Source organism: Condylostylus longicornis, unplaced genomic scaffold, assembly GCF_029603195.1.
Source record: "Condylostylus longicornis isolate FDR11 unplaced genomic scaffold, ASM2960319v2 ptg000055l, whole genome shotgun sequence".
NCBI classification, from domain to species: Eukaryota; Metazoa; Arthropoda; class Insecta; order Diptera; family Dolichopodidae; genus Condylostylus; species Condylostylus longicornis.
Window position 1 is genome coordinate 8,112,007 of NW_026578024.1, and position 23,946 is coordinate 8,135,952.

The 23,946-nt window shown below is 29.6% G+C and overlaps 1 protein-coding gene across 6 annotated transcripts in view; it reads right to left on the minus strand.

Moving 5' to 3' along the window:
• LOC129611903 (ankyrin repeat and KH domain-containing protein mask) overlaps nt 1-23,946 on the minus strand; it is a 61,046-nt gene continuing 37,100 nt past the window's right edge. For 2 of the 6 annotated variants that reach the window (XM_055525322.1, XM_055525323.1), the window contains exons 4-25: nt 22,737-22,775; nt 20,635-20,821; nt 15,488-15,593; nt 15,216-15,372; nt 13,880-14,179; nt 11,679-13,643; nt 11,450-11,543; nt 11,116-11,238; nt 10,411-10,703; nt 10,067-10,353; nt 8,966-10,008; nt 8,681-8,910; nt 8,374-8,619; nt 7,922-8,320; nt 7,751-7,840; nt 7,406-7,664; nt 5,911-7,266; nt 3,290-5,254; nt 2,566-3,210; nt 1,121-2,496; nt 883-1,035; nt 1-818 (exon numbers count right to left, since the gene is read on the minus strand). In XM_055525322.1, coding sequence (XP_055381297.1) covers nt 792-818; nt 883-1,035; nt 1,121-2,496; nt 2,566-3,210; nt 3,290-5,254; nt 5,911-7,266; nt 7,406-7,664; nt 7,751-7,840; nt 7,922-8,320; nt 8,374-8,619; nt 8,681-8,910; nt 8,966-10,008; nt 10,067-10,353; nt 10,411-10,703; nt 11,116-11,238; nt 11,450-11,543; nt 11,679-13,643; nt 13,880-14,179; nt 15,216-15,372; nt 15,488-15,593; nt 20,635-20,821; nt 22,737-22,775 — 11,340 coding nt within the window. In that variant the 3' untranslated portion in view covers nt 1-791. The remainder of the gene's footprint in view (nt 819-882; nt 1,036-1,120; nt 2,497-2,565; nt 3,211-3,289; nt 5,255-5,910; nt 7,267-7,405; nt 7,665-7,750; nt 7,841-7,921; nt 8,321-8,373; nt 8,620-8,680; nt 8,911-8,965; nt 10,009-10,066; nt 10,354-10,410; nt 10,704-11,115; nt 11,239-11,449; nt 11,544-11,678; nt 13,644-13,879; nt 14,180-15,215; nt 15,373-15,487; nt 15,594-20,634; nt 20,822-22,736; nt 22,776-23,946) is intronic. The other 4 variants (XM_055525326.1, XM_055525325.1, XM_055525324.1 and 1 more) reach the window with 4 other exon arrangements.

The window sequence follows — 23,946 nt, forward strand, 5'->3', positions numbered from 1 at the left end:
TTGATATTTCATTATTTTTATTCAATATGGGAAATCGAATACATACAAAACAATATGACAGATTTTTAATGAAATTAATCTTTTTTGAAGTGTTCGATTTTATTTTTCAATTATAAAATTTCAATGTTATTTGAAACATTTAAGATTTCCTTCGCGATTTTATAAATCAAATATCAAGTATTGGAAAAATAGTTTGTTTTTAAATTGGTAGCAATGACATTTTTTACCATCACCTATATTTCAAAGTTTAAAAATTTTGAACAGAAAGCAAAGAAAATAATTATCAGCAAAAGGAAAAATTAATTTTTTTTCTTATATTTTTTTAAATAATTATACAGATTAATTTTCCTGTTACAATTTCATCCGACTTTTAATAATTGATCTTAATTATATTTCAAATTTAATTCTTCTTTTATGTTTTGTATTTCAAGTGTTATTATTATGTAATATCAAAAGAAAACAATGAATTTAAAAAAAAAGTAAAGAAAAACCCTAACAATATCTTAGCAGTTATTTTGGACTGTTATAAATTTAAACTGTAGTTGATTGAAAAAAATTTAAAAGGTGTATTTGATTTAAACTCACTAGTTTTAAACAAAAGAAATAATCCTATAGTACTTAACTAAAAAATATGTATGTATATATATGTATATATATTATTAATGAATATATAAATTTTTAGACATATCAATAAGTATATTAGATTTCAAATTTCCCACAATATTCAATTTGTCGTACGAAGTATCTTGTAGGTATTACTAAATTCAAGTATGTTCTGTTAATTATTTACTTTAATTTGTCCAACTAGCTGACCAGCCCTGTAACCAAATGACAAATTAATTTAACTTAAATTACAAAAAACAAAAAGAAATTATTAATTACATGTTTATCGTTTTGTTCCCATGATTCAACTTTATCTGGTAGATAATCTACGGTTGGTAAATAATTTCCTGGAAGTTGAGCGTACTGATATGGTGGCATCAAATTAATAGCTGGAGTGACATTCGGTGGTGGTACGCTATAATCTAATGGCAACTAAAAATATTAATAGGAAAATGAAACATAGTTTTTACTTTTTAAACAATATGAAAAACTTATGTAGAATTTGAAAAATAGTTACATGAAAATGATCTTGTTGTTGTTGGTTTATATCATAATATCTTGTATGTTGTTGATTTTTGTTCCAGTTTAGTTGTTGTTGAGGCTGTTGTGGTTGCTGCGGTTGTTGTTGCATTGCTTGATGTGTTTGATGTTGAGTTTTATCCATCATCCAGGGAGGTAAATTTCCCATGTTTGTGTTTAAATTTGGCCCAAAACAAGTTCCACCTAGAGCAGCGTTAGCTCCAGTTCCCATTAAATTCATGGGAACTTGCGGAGTATTCATGTCATCCATAGAGTAAATATTATGTTTCCAGCTTGCTCGTTCAGTTCCAATTGGGCGAGGTATTTTTCTATTATCGTCTGAAATTGGCTGAGGAGGACATGGAGTTTGATTTTGTTGTTGATGCTGTGGAGGCGCCAGAGATGCTTGATTCAAAGCAGCTTGCTGCTGGGTCATAATACCATTTGGTTGATTATTTGGTGACATTGAAGCAGGTGAGTTGCCCGCGCCCATTCCACCAATACCATTATCCAAACCTAATAAGTCACGAGATGTTGACATATAACTGGAATATTCGTTGCTTGGATACCATCTTTGATTAGAACCAACTTGAGGTTGGGATTGGGGTCGCCCAGGCGCAGGATTGTACAAACCTGAATTACTACCACCTCCGCCACTAGCACCTGGAGCTTGCGAACCTATCGGACCAGGAGCCATTTTTTGCTGGTAACCACCAGCAGTTCCAGTATTGCCTACGTTACCTCCTTGGTACATTTGCTGAGATTGTTGCTGAGATTGTTGTTGCTGTTGACTTGCTTTATTTGAGAAAACTGATGCCCTCGGGTTCAACCGCGACATATGTAGCGGATTCGTTGTAGCAGAAGTATTGTAATTTGGATGAAATTGATTTTGTAAGTTGTCTTGCTGGTAATTTACTTGTGAACTCATCTGATCATAATAAGCGCTACTTGTTCGATTTAAACTGTGTTGCGTTGGATCATTGTTACTTGCACTGATGTTTGCAGTCCGATTTGTATTTGGACCGATTGGCCCGAAATTATTAGTAGTGTTATTATTCGTTTCCACTGGTGGATGCTGAGATTGACGATTCAATGGTCTTTGTACAGCTAAGCCTGACACTGACGAACCAATTGGAGGTGGTGGTGGTGGAACATTAATATTTTGTGACGTGTTCGGTTTCAAAATATTTGATATGTCATTCGTTCCAACAGTGGAATTTGCATTGCTTCCAATAACATTACTATTAGAAACTATATCGATGTTAGTGTTGGATTGAACCTGCTGCTGTTGCTGAACTTGTTGATTTTGAGACGAATTTGTTGAGTTACTAGACAATTGCGAACCAGCACAACTGCCTGGTGACATTGACGAAACTATAAAATTTTTGTATAAAATTTCATATTACCATGTATTACATATTTTTATTAATATAAATATTTTACCATTTGATAACATATTTGGATTTGGCTGCTGCCCAATAGTGCCAACATTATTATTGACCATACCCGGTGGTGTTGTTGAATTGCTTGACGTTTTGGAACTGACTGGCGAGCTCATTACGTTGCCCCGATTGTATCCTGGAGCCTTAGAAGCGTCAATTTTCGGCAAAGTATCATTAGAACTATTATTGTACATTATTTGTTTAGACTCCCACTGACTTTGGTAAGAATCATTAAATAAAGTATATTCATGACTAATTTTTGCAGATGAACTATGTAACTGTGACACTATGCCAGCACTGGATGAGGGTTGTATTGCGAGAGATGAATTGGCAGACACTGATGCACCCATAGATGTATTAATCGATAATGCTGATGTCATAGAATCGCCACCCACAATGTTACGCATATTTGAACCTTGATGGTTTTGGTAGTGCTGTTGCATTGACATAGTCCCAGCGGCTGCTGCTGCCGCGAAGGATGGTGACGAAGAAACTGTGCGGTTATTTAAATTTATTGGATGCCCAATAGGAGTAAGTGATCGGCCTGTGCCGCAATTTCCTTGAGTATTTGGACCACTTATATTAGAATTATCCATGCCGTAATTGCTTGATGATGCTATACTTTGATGAGACGAGCCAACATTGCCTAAAAGGATTTGAATAACATAATATAATGCTGTTACTTTATACGTATATATATATAACAAAGTTGAAAAAAAAATTACTTTTGCGTGGCTGAGCCATAGTTGTCGGTACTACAAATGTACCAACTTCAAACGTGCTTGCGCTATTGTAATTCTTTTTTGGCGATGAGTTAAAGCTTGCGGACATTTGATTTGAAATATGCTGGCCAGTGTTACTCTTTTTATCAGAATGTTGATTGCCCCCCGATGACAATTTGGCTGCAAATGTAGCTTGACCAATATTATTGTTTGTCTTTGATTGAGAATTTTTGGACGACATAACAGCATTTGTAAAAGACATTGTTGTCTTTGTGTTTGATAAATTTTCGCCACTATTTCTTTTATTTTGTGATAAAGAAGAATAATCATGGGTTGATGCGCGATTTGACTGATTCGTTGAGGATCTTGAATTAGAAGAATTTCCCATATAAGTGTTGCCCTTTATTTGATTATTTGAAGACATTTGAGTTTTACAAGGTTTATTCATATTAGCAGTCGTTGTTAAAGATTTCGACATCGATGAACTCATGAGAGTTGTTGTTTTGGCTGGCTTTTGTGTATTTGATGAAACATTTGCCGAATTATTTGCCATATTACTTGGTCCACCAAACACAGCAGATGAAGCCGATGGTTGCCCACTATTGTTAGACGGATTCTTTTCCCAAGTGAATGGGACCATTAATGGTGGAGGAGGTTTAGTGGCATTAGGATTTACTTTTGGTAACATTTGCAAAATATCCACGTCAGGATCTTTGATTAAAGTTGTAATTAGCATATGAGCTTGCTTAGTTGCTTCAGCTAGGCCTTTAATAGTAATACATCGTTCAACTTGTGTTTTTCCACCATTTTGCTTTTCAACTTCAATATGAGCTCCAGTTGTGGCTCTAATAGCATTTATATTGCTTCCTGCACGACCAATGACTCGAGATATAGCATTTACTGGTACTTGAACTTTTTTACAAGTAATTTCATTTACTGGTTTACTAGTAGTACTAACGGTGCTACTGTTAGTTCCAAAACTACTACTGCTGCTGGAAGTAGCGGTACTTGTTAAAGGAATTTCGGCTAAACCAGGAGTTTGTGTAGAGCTTTTACGTATAACCTCTTTCCATCCATCTTCGCCACGTTTACTTATTTGAAGTGGTTTATTTGGGCTTGATTTAATAGAGGTATGATCAGAAATTGATTTTTCATCCAATTTTTCATTAACATGTCTCTGAGAAAATATTATTGAACGTCGCTGAGTTTCGTTTCCATGCGACTTTTGTTGATACTGTTGAGGTTGTTGTTGCTGATGATATTGTGGTTGTACAAAGTTTTGGTAATTCTCGTTATTAAGTTTTTTGTCGGTTAATGCTTTACTTTGTGGTTTCGGTACCGCGCTATGATGCGTATTACTGCTTACTTGCTGATGACTTTCCTCTTTTGGAGTTACATTTTCTTTTTCCTTCTCTCTATTTTGTTTAGAAGAGTCTTTGTTATTAGGTAATGCTGAAACTTCTTTTTTCTTTGAGTCGTCTTTTTTCTGCTGATCTACTTGAACAGATTTCTTTGGTTCATTTGTAGTAACATTTGATTTTTGCTGCTCTTTTTTGCTTAGTCTGTTTGCTGTATCATCTTGTGGTTGTTTCTTGTTTTTTGTTTTACCTTGGCTGGATTGATTTAATGGCAAATCATCTTGTTGCGCAGCTGTTGAAGGTATTGGACTACTGGATGCCCTGGAATCTTTTTCCTTTGAAGAGGTCGATTCTTTTTCTTGCTTTTGTTGTTGTTTATTATTTTTCTTCTTATTGTTCTTTTTCTTGTTAGGTTTATCATTTTGAACAGCGGCTGCTTTCACATCGCTACTAGAGCAAGAGCCTTGATCTATTCCAGAATCTCCTTCCTCACGATTTCGAACATCTTCAACATTGCCTTCTTCTTTATCACTTTCTTCCTCTTTTTCACTATCTTTGTCATCATCTTTGTCTTCACCATTCGCGTTATCTTCCATTTCTGGATTATTACCTTTAATAATTAAATAGTTGTCAATAATTTCTTATAATTACTTTTGATTCATGTTTTACTTTTGGGATCTCTAAAATAGCAAATTGAAACCTATATGTTTGCCCTTTTAGCAATTCTAATATAAAATTAAAGTTACTAGTTTTCAAAATTATTTAGTTTTTTTTCTTTTTATTTTTTTTGCTTATACTATTGTCGAACCATTAAGTATCATCAATAGACTATTATATACTCTAATATATATAATATTATAATAGTATATTGTATCATCATTAAATTTTGTAAAAAGTTTCATAAGTTTTTATCACGAGATACAATATTTCTAAATTTAAATCATTTTACTTTAAACCACATACTAGTAGCTATGATGTTATTTTAGAACCAGTAAAGGACAATAAATTTAGTTTTACACTATATTTTCATTTTGAGAAATGGAATTTTTAATAAACTTTTTATAATCAAATGTTTTTTTTTCCAATTTATAATTTGCCATATTTTTAATACTTTTTCAATTGAAATGAAACCTAACTTTTTGTAATTAATTAAAAGAATAATCTTTAATAAGCAATTTCTATAACATTTAATAAATGTTTAATACTTTTTTAAATGACTAATAAAGTGTATATTTTTTATGGGTGAAATTGAATAAAAACACATACCTTCTAATAAACGACGTTTTTCTTCTTTTTTTTCAAGTTTCTTTTTCTTTTTACGCTCACGACGGCGTGCTGCCGCAGCACGTCGACTTTCCTCTCGGGTTCGCTCCATATCTAATTCTTCAAGCAATATAGACGCATTTTTGTTTGCTTTAACTGCTTGTGCTTCTTTAGCGGCACGAATTATTTTTACACAATCGTAACACTTTTCCAATAACTCTTTGTCACTAATTGTGCTTATGAAACGAGTCATTTCTTGATCAGACGGAAATTGGGTGACATGTTGCACCATCCACTTAACAACTTTTGTGTGACCTTTTCGGAATGCTGCCATTAAGCACGAAACACGTCTGTTGTCTTGTGAGTCAATGTCAGCACCATGGTTATATAAAACTTCAACAACAGCCAAATGACCACCGTGTGCTGCTAGCCACAATGGTGAATTTCCTTTTTTATTTTTTACTTCTACTGCAGCTCGTCTTGACAATAACAGCTCGACAAACTTCAAATGACCTTTATCAGCAGCTATTGTTAGGGCAGTATCACGTGATGTAGGAACTGGAGCAGCGTTAACATCAGCCCCTTTATCTAGTAATACCCGACCTACTTCAATATATCCACCTGAAGCTGCTTCCATCAATGGTGTAAGGCCTGTTTTAGCTCTGTGTTCAACATTTGCTTTTCGATCTAAAAGTAAGCTAACTACTTCATGACGACCTTGAAAGCACGCAAGGGTCAAAGCAGTGTTACGATTTGTTTCTATTTGAGCGTTTATATCAGAACCCATATCTAACAAAAGTTTTACGGCAGCAGTATGACCATTCATTGCAGCCAGCATTAATGGTGAGATACCTAATTTACTGCCAGTTCTTGAATTAATTTCAGCACCAGAGCTTAGAAGCAGTTTGATAATATTTACATAGCCCCCACTTGCTGCTAAACTTAATGGTGTGTAATCAGATACATTGCGATGTTCTTTATTAGCTCCAACACTTAATAAAAGTTCAACCACTTCATATCGGCCACCAGAACATGCTAACGATAGGGGTGTGTCTTTAGTTCTTTCTGATTGAGCTTCCAGTTCTGCTCCATGCTTTAGCAAAATATCAACAACTTTTTCATGTCCGGCAGTTGCTGCAAGTATTAAAGGAGTAAAACCCTTCTTGTCACGGTGCTCAATATTTGCACCACGACTAATGAGTAACTCAACAAGCTCTTCATGACCTCCAGCGCATGCTAATGTTAATGCTGTATCATGGTTCGAATCAGTTTCAGAATCAACATCTATAGTTTTATCTTGCGTAACAGTAGCAATTGTTCCTGCCTGTTGAGTGGTGTATTGTTGAGTTGTAGTATTAGCTATATTAAAAAAGATGGATCAAATATGTTTCAGAATTTAAGTGAGATTCGACATTATTATGGATATAATATATAATTAGTATTTAATAAAAAAATAAGATGTTAAAATTTGTTGATGCTGCATTAGACAAGAATTTACCTTGACTGCCGGCAGGAGTTTGGCGCATCACAGTGTATCTGTTTCTGTCTTTTCTGGATATTTTATCAAGAGTCTTTTTTGATGAGCTAGACTTTCCAACCCCTGTGGTACCAGTTGCCAAACCATGACTATGTTGAATATTTAAAGCGTTACCATCCATAGTAGGCGTTACCGTAGCACAAAACTGCGTTGTACCGGTTGTTATCATATTTCCAGGTATATTTTGTTGTTGTGGTGTTTGAGTCGCTACCTGAACTTGCTATAATTTACATAAATAATTACAAAAACAATTTTTTAATCCGAATAAAATTTTCTCATTAAGAATATTAGTCTAGCTAAACTTACTTGAGCGTGTTGGACGCATTGTTGTTGATTTAAATTTAACTGCGATTGCTGCTGTAAACTTTGCTGTTGCTGTGCAAGTAGTGCCTGTTGCTGTAAAAAAATTTTTTATATGCAAATCCACCAAAGTTATTTAAATAAATTTATATTATGGCTTCTAAAATCTTCAATTACCTGATTGGTTGATATTACGGTTTGATGTTGTTGCTGTTGCTGCTGTTGTTGTGCTGTAATTATTGCAGCTGGCTGCTGCTGTTGGCCTTGTTGAACTGGTGGAAGTTGGAATAATAGTTGAAGAGACGGCGATGGTTTATCGGAATCAACATTAAACAAGAATTTTGCCTGCTGAGCTTCGTTAGAAAGGCTAGATAATAATTGCTGTGCTTGCTGTTGTTGCATTTGTTGAGTTTGTTGTATGTGCAAACCATTTGCTTGCTGTAATGTAACATTTGTATTATTTTGGTTAATGGTTTGTTGTTGAACCGATGATGGTGGCAGTGTTTGAATTCCAATGTTAGGAGGTTGCTGTTCATCAGATTGTAAGGGCACCAATGAAAGTGTGGCTTGTTGATTCTAACAAAAAAACATAGTATCAAAATATGCAACATAAAAAATTTATATTCTACCTGAAGTTGATTATATATTTGCATTTCTTCTATTGATAATCGATTCGGCAACATTTGTTGGTCTAATAATATTTGACGCTGTTCGCTTTGCTGCTGTTGCTGTTGTTCTTCAGTTATACAAGCACCCTGAGTCATTATATCTTGACTTTGTGGCTGTTGTACCCATTGTCCAGCCCAGCGAGTCTTACAAAATGAGTTAATCCCAAACTCAGCAAACTCGGAGCAATTAAGATTCGATGTTAATTCCTGTGTTATCGAAAATAATATTGACAAAAAAATCTAATTTTTAAAACAAAAGTTAAATTACGTGAAAAGCTGGGTCATTCACGTTTTGGAAAACGTTAAAGAATTCTTCCATACATTCCCCAAGACCCAATTCGTAACTACATATCTGATCTCTCGTAGCATCATCTGCATCAGTTGTAAAGCCTTCCAAAGATTCACTCAAAGGATAAATACAATCACCAATTGCTTCATCGTCAGCTCCTTCAACGGGGTATAAACGGAACTGTTCATCGGGTTGCGCTGTAAATGAGTCTAAGAAAAAACTTAAAATGAAATCTATCACAGAATTACAATTTCTATAACATACCCTGATATTTTCCAATAGTGAATTGTTGTTGCATTACGTTGTTCAGATTAACAGTTGCCTTATTGTGTTGTAATATATTGTTATTTGGTTGTAGAACTTTTACAATTCCTGTTGAACTTAACTCAGGGCGAAAATCATGAACTGCATCTCTTAATGCACGAGAAATATCGACAAAATCTGCAGCATCACCCGTTTTCAAAGATACATTAGAATAAATTAAATTTTCCAAATGATGAGATAATTTTCTGCTTTTAGTTGGAAAATCTTCTGTTACGTCATCTTCATCTTCGTCTTCTTCATCTTCATCTTCTTCCTCATCATCCACTTCATCGTCGTCGTCCTCCGCATCGTCGCCTTCTTCTTCATCATCAACGTCTTCAATTTCCTCAATCACTTGTTGTTCTTGTTGGGCATCTTGTATGTTATCTTGCTGATCTTGAAGCTGTTGTTTCTCATCAGCAATCATTAAAGAATCGTCAGGACAAATAGGTTCAATAGAAGTTAACTCTTCATCTTCATTCATAACGCTGTTTGAAACTACTTTTGTTGAATGATCTTCCACATTATGGGCATTTGCAGAAGCTTCAAAAGCAACAATAGCAGCATTTAGCGTATTAGTTATATTAGAAACTACACCACTATTACTTGAATCAGTATAAGGAATAGTTTCCAAAGTAGGCGATTTTGGTAAATCATCTTGATGCTGTTTTTCTTCAGCTTGTAATTGAATTTGTTCTTGGGGTTCTTGCTCGAGAGATTGTTGTTGAGTTTGTTGTGCTTGTTGTTGCAATCTTAAACCCATCATGAAACCTTGAACTACTTTTGGTAGTTGATTTAACTGATCATCTGATATTTGAGAAAAAATTTGCAACATTTTTTTATTCCACTGATACTCTTTTTTGAAAGCTAATCTTTTTAATTCTTCCTCATAATGTTTAAAACCTTCAGGAGTTGTATTAGCATTAGTCGGAACGACTGAAGCGCTAACTAAATTGGAACCACTTCCAGTTGCAGACGATATAGCAATTGAATTGCTGTTGGAACTAAACAGAAATCGAAATATTATTGAGAGAAATATAAAGTTTGTTATATTAGACTTACCATGTATTTTGGAGAACTGAAGTATTTTTAGTATTAGCTAATTGAGATAAAGGTATCTGATGCAAAGTTGTTTGCTGGATTTGATTTTGTGTTCCATTGTTATCAATAACGGTTTGCATCGATTTTGGAATAGATATAACGCTTGGGTTATGCTGAGTTTGTGGTTGTTGGTGCTGAGTTTGCTGTTGTAATTTACTAATAGCTCCACCACTTACATTAATAGTTTGACCTATGGTATGTTGCTGTTGCTGCTGAAAACTGTTTGGTTCAGTAGTCATTAGCAAGGGCTACGATAAAATAATAAATTAATATGCAATACATTCAGTTAACCAACAATCAATTACCGCCTGATTTTGTATTTGCTGTTGTTGTTGTTGAAGTTGCTGCTGTTGTAATTGTTGTTGATGTTGTTGTTGCAATTGTTGCTGTTGTTGCTGATGTTGTTGTTGCTGCTGCAATTGAGCTGCAGCAGCATATTTTCTCAAATTCTTGGCGTCTTTCTTAGAAACTGGTTTTACTTTAGGCCTGTCGCTTATTGCAGTACTTTGGGATACTTCAGATGGTGTTGTTATTTGTGTCGATGTTGTTGTAGCAACTGAACCGGTTCCAGAGAAGATCGTGGGCGCATTTGATACAGCTTTATTTATAAATATCATTATTATTTTTATATTTTTGTTAAATAAAACTAAATAATAAAAGATTGGCCTTAATTATTAGCTTAAGCTCTGTATACATTTAGTATGCAGAGCTTAGTAGTAAAATTTTATATACATTCTCCTTGTAGATTAGGAGCATGTAGAACGAATTTCACTTTCTAGTAAATGTATAATCAATATATTAAATATAATCATATCCATAAATTTTTAATTAATTTGAATATCTACATCAACTACAACAATTCTTTTTATGTTTTTGGAAATCTGTGTAAGTAATTTTGAATTTGATAAAAACATGTAAGAATGGTAAAGGGCTTATAATACAATATTAATCAAAGCTCGTGTAATATTTTATTGTTGATTTTATGGTGTGTATTAATTATAAAAACTTGCCTGCAGCAAAAGTGGCAAGCGAAGCTGGCTGCATCTGCTGAGTAGCTCCATTTGGAACAGCTCCAAATATGGGTGTCCCATTGGAGGGCGTAAAATTCATTCCGCCAGTATTGCAAATTATCCCTAAGCAGCGAGCATAATACAGGATAAAACAATAATTAAATAAAAATATTTTTTGAGCATGAAGAGATAAAAAAAATATTTTCCTTCAAAAAAAAATTAGTGTACTTTATTGTTTATTTTAAACGAGTATTTGTAAAAATAAAAAATATGAATAAATCATTTGATATCCTATTTTAAAACCCTTAAATATTATGTATTAAGAAAATCTTACCTTGTGTAGATGCGGTTGTTATATCAACGTAAGCTGAAGGTAAAAGTGATGGCGGGGGACCATTCCCTTCACAAACAAGTTGAATATTAGTTTTCTGAAATATATTTTAATTTTAGAGTTTGGCATAAATAATAAATACGCATAATATACAAATATAAACAAACTTAAATATATGTATATATATATATAAACATATATATATTAAATATATATACTTAAATTCCCTTACCTTTTGAAATTCTTCCATTATTTTACGTCGTTGCTGTTGTTGATGCTGCTGCGGCATTTGTTCATCGTTTCCAACAATTAAATTATTTGGATTAATATTTGGAAGATTGGCAGCTACATTTGTTACACCTAAAGAACTGCTGTCATCTTCTCCCAATGGTTGGGAGCGCACTTGTTGAGCCTCTGAACTCGTTAAATTTAGTTCGAATGATAATGGTGGTAATCGATTTTTTCGTAAAACACTCTTTTGTTTACTCGTTGTCGATATTGATGTCGCGGTTGATACTGAAGTACTATTATTGTTATTGGTACCAGATGCAATCAAATTATTTGATTGATTTGCGGTAACAGTATTAATATTGTTGTTAGTCGTTTGTTGTATTAAGTTTGTTGCATTTGATGCATTATTATTTGTGTTCGATGCGTTTACATTATTTATTATTTGATTTAAGACATCTGGTTGAGTACGTGATAAACCATGAGCTAAACCATCTTCAAAACCTGCATGTAATTGAAAGAGTCGCATTTTAGCAATTAGAGCTTCTTCTTGTTGCGATGTTCTTGAATTACCACTTGTACCACCCACTACTGCAGCCGATGTGTCCACTAATCCTACAAAACCATTGTTATCAGCAGCTGTGGTATTTGCAATTATTTGATCGTCTATAAGATCTCCAGGTTGAAATTGTTGTTGTTGCATTTGTGTTTGTTGCGATGGTGGTTGCTGGTGTTGAAATATTTGTTGATTTGAAACACGCACAGCTTCAGGAACTTCATGTAAACCAGGTGGAGCAGCTAATTGTTGTAATTGATGTTGTAATTGTTTTTGCTGTTGCAAATTCATTGATGATAGCTGTATTTGGCTTGCAGCATTTGCTGCAGCTGCAGCAGCGGCAGCTGCTGCATTACTTGATATATTACTAGCTTGTAATTCATTTTGGTGATTTTGTAAAAATTGTGGATATTTAAATAAAGTCTCAACCACGCGTATGTGTCCACCTTTTGCAGCCTCAATTAACATTGTGCTATTATCTTTTAGTTTATGAAAAGGATCTGCCCCACTCTTGAGTAAATGTTCAACAACCGCTTGATGTCCTCCGGCACATGCTAAAGATAAGGGAGTGTGATCGTTACTGGCTGTTTCTTTATTGACATCCGCTCCTTTACTTATAAGAAACTTTACAGTGCAGACATGGCCTGCGCGACATGCTTTCATTAATGGTGTCCTTCCACCTTCTGATTCATGTTCTAATTCAGCTCCGTAGTATAGTAAAACTTCTGCCGCATCTGTGTGACCATTTTCGCAGGCATGTGTTAAAGCGGTGTCACCAGTTTGAGTTTGAGCATGAACATTAGCCCCGTTTTCTAAAAGAAAACGCACTAATTCAGTATGACCTTCTTGGGCTGCTTCCATAAGAGGTGTTGAAGCACCAAGTTCCAAATTCGCTCCTTGTTTTATTAAAAACTCAGCAACTTCAGTGAAACCACCGCAACAAGCTAAAGTTAAAGCTGTTTCTTGAGTTTCTTCAGTTGTAGCATTAATATTTGCTCCTTTCATAAGTAGAAGAGCAACCATGTCTTCATGCCCTTCTCTGGCTGCCTCCATTAAAGGCGTATAACCTTCATCATTAACTTCTTCAATATTAGCCCCACGTTCAATTAAAAGCGTCGCAAGTTCAACATGTCCTCCGCATGCTGCTAATGTTAAAGGAGATTCAAATGAATCGGTTGGCATATTTACTTGAGCACCCGAATCTAATAACAAACGGGCAACCTCTACATGGCCATCCATTGAAGCTTCCATTAATGCAGTGTGCATCTCATCAGTTTTATGTTCTTGATCAGCACCTGCTTCTAATAAAAATTTAACCATATTCAAATGACCTTTGTAGCATGCTAGGGTCAATGCGCTCTCTTTAAACTCATTTGAATGTGTATTAATACCAGCTCCATGCTCAAGTAAAACCTTAAGTAAAATTGAATATACTTTAGTTTTTTACAGATACAAAATCAATAAAAATTTCAAAAAAAGGAATAAATCAGATAAGATCAAAAAATATCATTATTTAAAATATCTCGTATTTTTAATTTCAATGTTAACTTTAGAAATTAAATAAGATAAATTAAAATGTCATATCTCGGATTCTAATCATTTTTAAACAAAACTAATTAATAGAAGATTAGAAAATATTTGTTTTTTACCTTTGCTACTTCAACATGTCCAGCTGAAGCTGCTTCCATTAAAGGAGTATGGCCATTTTCATTTTGATCTTCAACATGAGCTCCATGCGATAATAGTACTTTAACAACTTCCACATGTCCTCCAGCGCATGCAAACATTAAAGGTGTGTTGCCAGTGGTACATTGTGCATTTACATCAGCATTATGACTTAAAAGTAATCTTATAATATCTAAATGACCTGCCGACGCAGCTTCCATAAGAGGTGTACAATCTTTTTGTCCTTTATCCTCAACTTGAGCGGCAGACATGGCTAATAAAACCTAAAATAAATAAAAAATAAGTAAAATTACTTAAAATATAAACAATTGAAATTTTTGTTGTAATTGTTTATATTTAAATAATGTAAAAATAAGTTTTTGAGAAGCTCTTAAAACCGTTTTTGTTGTATAAATGGCTTATTATTAGTGTTTTGTTATATATAAGTTTTTTATAAGAAGTGCAGAACTTTAATATGGAACCAAAATATAAAAATTACTATGAATTCAAGGACGTGATAGGTTGCCATAAATTAATTTCAGTTTAGAAGCTATTATATCCAATTTTAAACTAAATGATTCAATAGAAAAATTCAAAAATATATAATTACATAAATTAAACTTGAAATACAAATTTGTATTAAAATATATTATTTATATCATATTTAAAATTAAGCGAGAACAGAGAATTCAACTGATCTCGGAAAATATAGATTCAGAAAATTATTAATTAATCTTGTAAAATTCTCATAAAGAGAGTATAAAATTATAATAAAATAATTATTAGACAATTATTGGATTTTTTAAGATAAAAGCTTTAATTAATTAGTGTTAAAATATTATTCTTAAATGATGCCCAAGTTTTTACGGTGATCTGGAATCTAAAGGGCATTCATAATAAAATTGGCATTTTCTACACAAACATGTAGAAAGTTTAGAGTAAAAGAATTTTATGGTCACAAACAAAGAGAATTCACAGATTATATTGAAAAATAGGAGTATGTGTTTACATGGAACCAAATGTTTCTATACAAGTACATATAATTATGTACATATTATATTCAAAATAAAAGATCATAAAAAAAATAAGAAATTTAATAGAGAAAATTGTAATGAAGGTCCTCTATTTATAAATAAGGTGATGTATTTATTATTTGTTTATGATGTTTTTTTTATCTATCATTATTATTGTTATTATTATTACTATTATTATTATTATTATATTGTTATTAAAAATAAAGAATTTGTATAAGATATAGAAAGCAAAATATATATTATAATATATAAATTTTTATTTTAATAGTTATTTAATTTACTGTACCTGTGCAAGTTCATAATAACCAGCTGAGCAAGCCATTGATAATAATGATTCTCCATCATCAGTTGAATCAATGTCAATATTCCCTTTACCTAATAAACGTCTTACAGTATTAACATCATTGTCTGTACAAGCAGCAATCAAAGTACGAGAAAAAATTCTAAAAAAAGACAAAAGAAAAACATAGGAAATATAATGAAGTTCATGAAAAATGTGAAAATAAACTAAATCAAAATATCCAAACTTAAAATATTCTTATGTAATAAGGTGCTTACGTTTTGTCTCTAGGACTATTTGAACAACGCATTTTTGTTAATGCTTGCTTTGTTTCATCAATTGCAAGAGCAGCTGTTTTTAAACAAACGGGTGCTTTTTCATTGGCTAAAACAAAAAAAAAACATAATTATACAATAAATTTAATTGAAATATTTAGGGCAAAAGAAATGTTTTTAAAAATTTATCTAGGTATTTAAAAAAATTATGAATTAATTATAGTTACAATATGCCTGTTTTTTATATTTTAATTAAACTACTTATTCGATTGAAAATATGTCTGCAAATAAAATTAATATAATATTAAAATTTATATTCGACAGTTCCAAATATCACTATTCTAAGTAGCCTTGCAATAAAGCAGTTTTCCCTGCTTCTGCAAATGCTCTAGAGCAGCATATTCATGTACCTATAAATTTTTGTACCCCTAGCTTCGATAGAAATTTCACAAATATTGAATAACTTTTGTTCTAAGTTGTTCGAAAGTTAATTTTAGTATATAAATGCACTAAAAATGTTATTTACTTCGCGGTTGCTTCTCAACTTACAGTATAAACTCCCATTTTTTGGTAATTTGGAATATTCCAATTTCAAATAGTTTAATTAAAATGAAATAATTAAATTTTTAGCTGGATCTATTAAAAAAAGTATTTGAAATATTTTCCCTCTTATTTCATTGCGATATTTTTATTATATCAAAATGAGAAATTTTTTTTGCTCTATCGAAAACTTATGGTTTTGAGTACGATAGCTTTATCTGAAACCGTCGATAGGTTTATTTGATTTATAAATTATTTATGCGAGCATATCATTAAAGAATTTTCCTATTATCTTACACAAAATTACAGAGAATTTTTTTAATTTAATTACATTTTAAATAAATTTAACTAAAATACCAAAAATAGCCATATGCCTGCTATACATTTGAAAAAACGAAAAATTAAAACATGTTTGTAATTAAAATGTTTATTAAATAAAATGAATGAATGAACAATTTTGGGAATATTTTTTTTGTAATGAAGGTTTTCTGTTGTATTGATGAATTGTTTTTTGTTTTGTTTCTTTCGTTTTGGATCTTTGCCAACATTTCAATAAAATAAATTTATTTATTCATTCATAAATAATGAAAAAAAACACTAAAAATATATTTCTTTGTGCATTTTATAAAATTTAAATTTTTTAAAAAATTACATTTTACATATCATTTATATATATACTTATATATATTTGAATATATTCACGATTATTTTTTTACTTAACACAATTATTATTTAATTTCTAAATATTATTTCTTTGATTAATTTAATTTAAGTAGATAAATAAAAATGATAATTTTTTGGAAATAAATATCGTCATTCGATGGATATTAAGTGTTTTTAAATAATTTTTTAAAATGTCAATTGCAAAAATTGCTTAATTTCGGATGATTGACATTTGCAAAGTCAAGTGAATGACGTCATTAACATGATCGTCAAATCTTTGACATATTGGGGTAACGGCCTAAATATTACTTGTACTGAATTGAATTTAAAAAATCATCTAGATCATCAGATATCAACTCCAAAATTATAATTTGGAAAATGATTTTAATTACAATTTTATAAATTATTTTTAAGTTAATTAATAATTACTAATAGTGTTAGCATTAGGTTCAAAAAAAATAAAAGAATTTTGAACTTATAATATGCATAAGATATTTGTTTCGCTTTGAGTTCTTTTATAATTTTTAATGTTGCCAACAGATGTCAGCAGTTGTAGATATAATGTTAAAAAGATAGTATATTGTGAAAATTTTTTGGCATTTGTGTAATAAAATAAATTTCAATTGTTGATTTTGATTTTAGTTTAAAATCGAAAATTTTGAACAGAATAAGTAACTTTATTTAATGAAAAACTGGATTTCTAGAAATATTCAAATGAAAAATAATTTGTAACTGTATTATCGATTACACGTATAATTGTGTTGGAAAATAAATATGAAAATACTTATTATTTTAATAATTGAAATTAATATATATTTATGCTATTCAAAAATTAGTATATAATATTGAAATTTTAAATGATTAAAGATCAGAGTAAATAATTTTTATAAGGTCTTACGTTATGTACATAATGTAATATTTAAAGTTTAATTTCTTTGAATTATTTAATATTGAATATGTACTAATATAAAATAATAAATATAAACACTTTTCTGAATTATAACTATATTTAATTACATTTTATTTAAACTATCTCAATTCCTTGTACATTATATCCATATTAAATAGTAATTAAGGAAGAAGAAGATGTAACATAATGGTTCAACTTTTAACTGAAGAATGATCTAATTTTAATAAAAAATTACATAAATGATGGTGAGTATGTAAAAAGAGTAAGTAAAATAAAAATAATTTTCTATTTCAATATTAACCCTTCTCTTATCAATTTTTTTTTCTGTGTATAGTAATAAAAATATTGCGTGCACTTTACAATAAATTTTTGTAAGGCTTGGTTATAATTAAAGAGATATAATAACACAAAAAACCAAAGGATTATTAAATATAATAAAATTACATACTTTTATTTCTATAATATTGTTTTGCCTTCAATATTAATCTAACTAAAATTATAGCTAATACTCGTATATGGGTTTTTTTGTATATTTTCTATGTTAGTTGCTTTTCTGCATTAAAGTTATAAAGTGTTTTTGAAGTAGATAGTTACTTATACATATTTATACAGTATGAATTATAATTTAATTTCAGGATTCATTAATTCTAGTTCCTAAATTTTCAATATAAACCTACATAATCTACATAATTTTTTTTGAAAATTTAATAAAAAAATTGTGTATCTATTTAAAATATTCGTAGTTATTCTAGGTTTCACTTTACTCTTTAAATTTCTGTTTTGTTCTCGGTTTTAATTCAAAAATGAAAATTAGGTGCTCTATATTCTTAAGTCTTATAAAAAAAAACCATGAATTGAATTCAAACTTTGTGGACCGTGAAACTTGTTTTTTTGGATTAACTAAGTATAAGATTGTATTTACTTTATTTAAAGTTAAATGTTTAATTAAAGCTCAAAGTAAAAAAGTTAAGACTTTTAGCTGGTAATTTCTTTCTATTTCTGGAAACTTTATTTGGAAATTTTCTGAACAATGAGCATTAAATCCAGAAAGTAGCAAGTTAATTCATTAAAATTGTGACATAAACATAAGTTCATCGCATATACAACTATACTCAAATAAACCTACTTACATATGTATGTGCATACATAAGTATAGCGAATACAAGATCTGGAGTATTCCTTTTGGAGCTAGATTTTGAATAAAGATGTTTTTTATATAATATGTACTTGCATCCATATATGTACATGTTTTCATATTCGTATATAATATACATACATACATATGTTCCTGCATACAACATATAAATGTATGTTCTATGGCCCAGTATTAACCACCACCAATAATTCCATTTTCACTATTCACTAAATTTATATAATATGCAATAAGCTTTTAGTAGAAAGTACATAATGTACATACATATGTACATATGTAAATTTTAGTAAATACATACATACATATGCATGCATGTATCTATGTATGTATATCACGTCCGCAAATAGTTTCTCCTTTTTTTCGATTTCATTCTAAATGGGGTGAAAAATGTTTGATGTACATAATATTTAAATGCATTATCTATATAAATCCATAAATAGATAGGTATATAGGGAAAATTATAAATATTTAAGCACGTAAGTATGTACAATACATACATAATTAGAGAGATATCGATATACATATATAATACGAGTAATAAAACACAAAAATATAGTAAAAATTTTCTGGAATTACTTTTTCTTGTTGTTGTTCGATCACAACTTAACGAAGAATAACGAAAAAACGAGACGCCACGAATTCGCGACAAAAAAAAAATTAAGGTATTTCAATTTTTTTCTTTACCTTTATTGCACGTGATACTGGAAAGTCCTTTTTATAATAATAAAAAGCTAAAAAAAAAAAAACAAAGTAAGTAGGTATACAAAGAAAGAGGTAAAAGCCGTGTCGACTCAATGCATATCACTAAATTGAAAATATCAAAATAATAAAAAAGCGAAAAAAATATTCAGAAAAAAAAATTTTGTTTTTTTTTTTGTTTTTTACTGGCGAAGCCAAAAAATAAATGGCTTCATTTTTATATAGTAGAAGTAGAATAACATTTTTATATAGTAAAAGTAGAATAAAAGAGAAAAAAAAATATATATGAACAAACAATTATTTTTTGAATGCAATGCAGTATGAGTCATTGGCAGCCATGAAAAGAAGAATGAAAACAAACATTTTTTTTTCGAAAACCAAGAACAATATCGAAATTTTATTGATATTTTGTGCAATATTATACAGTCACGATTGAAATTATATAAAACTATATTACACATATTACATACATACATACAGAGGCAAAAATATAAAAAAAGTGATATGAGCAAGTGTATAGGGAGAAATTGCGAAAAATTTTTATCAATTATTAATAAATTTATTTACGTTAGAAGTCTGATTGAAATAATCAAAAGTAAATTTCTATAGCACCAATATTCCATAATTGTGAATTAATTGATGACAAAAAGACGAATTATAATTAAAATGAGTTTTTTTAGTAGATTTTTTTGTGTTGTTATTGATATCTTAGTAGAATATTAATAGAAATTACTCTATTCTCATCAGATGTAAAACGGCAACACTTAATTTTATTCAAAAATTTTGAGCAGCGATCAACTGATTTTTATTTTGATTATAATTTATTTCCATAGCAAATATTGACGCGAAATCTGAAATAGTTTCAGTATTTCAGGCAAATATTACAAATTAATATACATATATACATTGGACACTCTTGTTTCTATGAGAGATTCTCTACATAAAATATTGAAAAATTAAAAAAAAAAATCGATTTTACAATTACATTAATTCCTTAATATCCTAATCAAATAAATTCCTTATACTCAAACAAACTGAATTGATATTCAATTCTTAATTATTACTTATTTTTTCTAAAAATTTTAAATTTCGTATACCTATCTACTTTTCTATTTTAGTTTTTATTTAAATTTGACTTACGGTAGTACTAAATAATTATTTTAAAAATTTAATAATGAATCTTACCGGCCTCAAATAATGCTGTTAATTTTCTTTGATCATTTGTTTGATCTAATAGAAAATTACCAGTTTCATTCGGATCTTGTAATTCTTCATCATCTTCATCTTCATCTTCGTCATCACCATCATCTTCATCTTCATTGCCATCGACGTCATTACCACAACTTTCAGGATCAGATTCTGGTATTTCGTCCTAAAAATTTATAATTAAAAAAATTTAAAATGAAAAAATGTACCAAAATTTGGATTTTATATTAATTTCATATTTAAAAAAAATAATTATGTGAATTTTTTATATATTTGTATTGTTGTTTGTTTTTATTATCAAAAAGAAAATATTGTTTTTGTTTTTTAATTATCAAGCCAAACATTAGAGCGGGTTAAATAAATATTTTTTTTTTTAATTAAAAAAAAAACACATGATTCTTAGTTAAGTATATTGCATTTATAAATACATATGTATACGTAAATAAGCCAAAATCGCTATGTCATATACTGGTGTTGTCCTTTTATGCTTGAATCCAGTTTTTTAATTAATTTAACACATTATTAGTTATAATTTAACACACTAGTTATTTATTATTAGAGCCGCTTTTTTTTTTGAAAAAGGTACAATTTTAATAAGATAATAAGGAACCATCATTTAAAACTCTTAAATATTTCAAAATATTTATGAAAAAGAAAGGGCTCGTACCATTCAAAAATAAAAAAACTGCTCATTTACTTTAAACTTAGGTTTATCATAAATTAATCCTCTTCTCGAAATTTTTCAATTTTTTTAAAATTTGATTTTTATTTTAATAAATAAATGTTCCCTGTGTCTACAATAATAGTTATTCGATTACAAAACGTAATTCCAAAATTGCTGTAACACTGTCGCGTTATGGCTTAGGCTGATATGCAATTTTTAATTTTGCAACTGTTTAATTACTTATTTGTGTTATATAGGATTATATTCAAGCGCGCACATATGCAACTCTGTGATCGCATACAATTAAGCAATCAAACAATTTATAGTTTTTTACAAACTGATTGCAGTTTTTGATTAACGCAATCGATTTTGAATTCACACACTAGTATAGTTGCACATACGCGCAACAATTTTACAATCAAGAAGTAATTGCAAAACTAAAAATTGCGTATATACCTGGGCCCATATAATTTAATAATTTCAACTTATAAATAGAATTCAACATCAGTAACGTAGTACTTTTGTAAAAGTCAGGGAAATTGACATACAGTTGGCTTAAAACTCAAATTGATTTTAAATTGATTTTAAATTGTTATTATAAAAAAAACTGAAAAACCGAAACCTTTTTTTACTAAGTAGCAGTAAATTTTTTTTTTAGAAAATGTAAATTTTTGCAAAGTGTCAATTTTCGTTTCAATTTGTCAACGATATAAATATGTCGATCAACGGTAAACTGTATGACGATATATATCGCAGCGATACACTATCTAAGCCTGTTTATGAAAAAAAACTTCTAAAATCAAGTTAAGAGAAAAAAAAAATTTGGAAAACATGGTGTTTTTCAATTAAACTTGTTATTTTATTAAAATATCCTGTATAAAACTAATTTGTTAATAATAGAACGAAAATAAACAAAAAGAAAAAAATCAACAACGAAAAAAACACAAAAATTAATTAAATAAAAATTATTAATCAAATTAAATATATTAAAAAAAAAAATACTAGCATGTCAAACAATTTCATTAAAAAAAAAACAATAAGAATGAAAACCACAGTTCGCTTGCAAATTTTTTGTTATTATAAACGAACACGTCTATAGAGATGTAGATGTTTATATGTATAAATATACTTAGTATGTAATTGAAAAATTATTATTAAAATTATGTAAAAAACCAATTAAATCCAAAGTTATTTTGTTGCAATTCCAATTAACGTACATACTAACATATATTGGAAATAATTTAGTAATGGTAGTATAGTAAAACTATGGTAGTAGTTTTGTAACTATATGGTGGTAGCTTGTGTTAATAATACGAAATTAACCATTAGTTTTTTTATGTTTGCGATTGTATAATTGCAAAATTTTTTATTCAATTTTCTTTTTATTCTTTTTCGTCATTGTTCAACGCGAACTTACCAAAAGATCTGGCCTTAGACACAAACATGCCAGAAGAATCTATAAATGAAAGAAAAATTCCAAATAATCAATTAGTAACTAATGAGCGTCGATAAAAAAAAAAATAAAAATAACAAAATAAAATTAAATTATAAATAAAACAACAAAAAAAAAACATTAAAATTAAAATAAAGTGACTAACAAGTCAAAAATATTCAATTTAAGTATTCAACAAAGGTCATTTGTTGTTCCTACAGGTTTACCATGAGAAATTTGCACATACTTTAAGTATTTTGACTATGATTTTAGAAATCGAATGAATTTTAGCTACTATATCCCTTCCATTTTCACCTTTTTTTTTTTAAATTGTAATTCGATTCATTTTTTAGACTAATTAAAATTAATTTAAAGTTTACGTGTACTTATTTTCGAAGAGAATTGCTATTTTTTATTTAAAATTATTTAATAATTATCACTTTTGTAAATTTTCTCATACAAATATAATTTGTATATATGTACATATATACTTATGTAATAATTGAAATATTTTAAAATTTTAATATTTTGTATAAGCACGAGCAAATTATATTTTAAAATTCATACAATATTGTATCGTCGGTTAAAAAGCAGAAAACACTAAGTGCATTTTTTGAGAATTTGGATTTCATAGATGAATTAAATCAGAATAATATAATCTTTGTTGTGGCAAAAAATCATGCAAATCCAGAATGTAGTTTATAAATCCAGAAATTAAAGAGACCAATCCCATTGCACTAATTGATTAATTTTACAATTTTACGATTTTTTCAAATTGACTTTACTCAAAACACAGTTTCCTGACTTAATGCTTTCTGCTTTTTAACCAACGATATTTTAAATTACTCTGTGTTACTTATATACAATACTCGTAAATTGTTTAATAATTTTAAGTCGTTCAAAATTCCTTTTCGAGTACCGGTGTCTCAGAAGAAAGTTGGAATTTCAAGAAACCGTTAAATTTCCAATTTTAATTGGAAAAATATAATAAGCTAAGCAAACAAAGTATACTCATTTTAAAGTTCATAAAATTCGCCACCTAGTGGAGCATCATAATTGGTTTCAACGACTTTATGAAGTTTTAAAGACATTTAAGCGCAAAGTCTAAATTAGGAATCACATGTTACTAGCATATTATTGAGACTTGACCAATCAATTTTCCAAATTGATTAGTACCTTACCTGGTATGCATTCC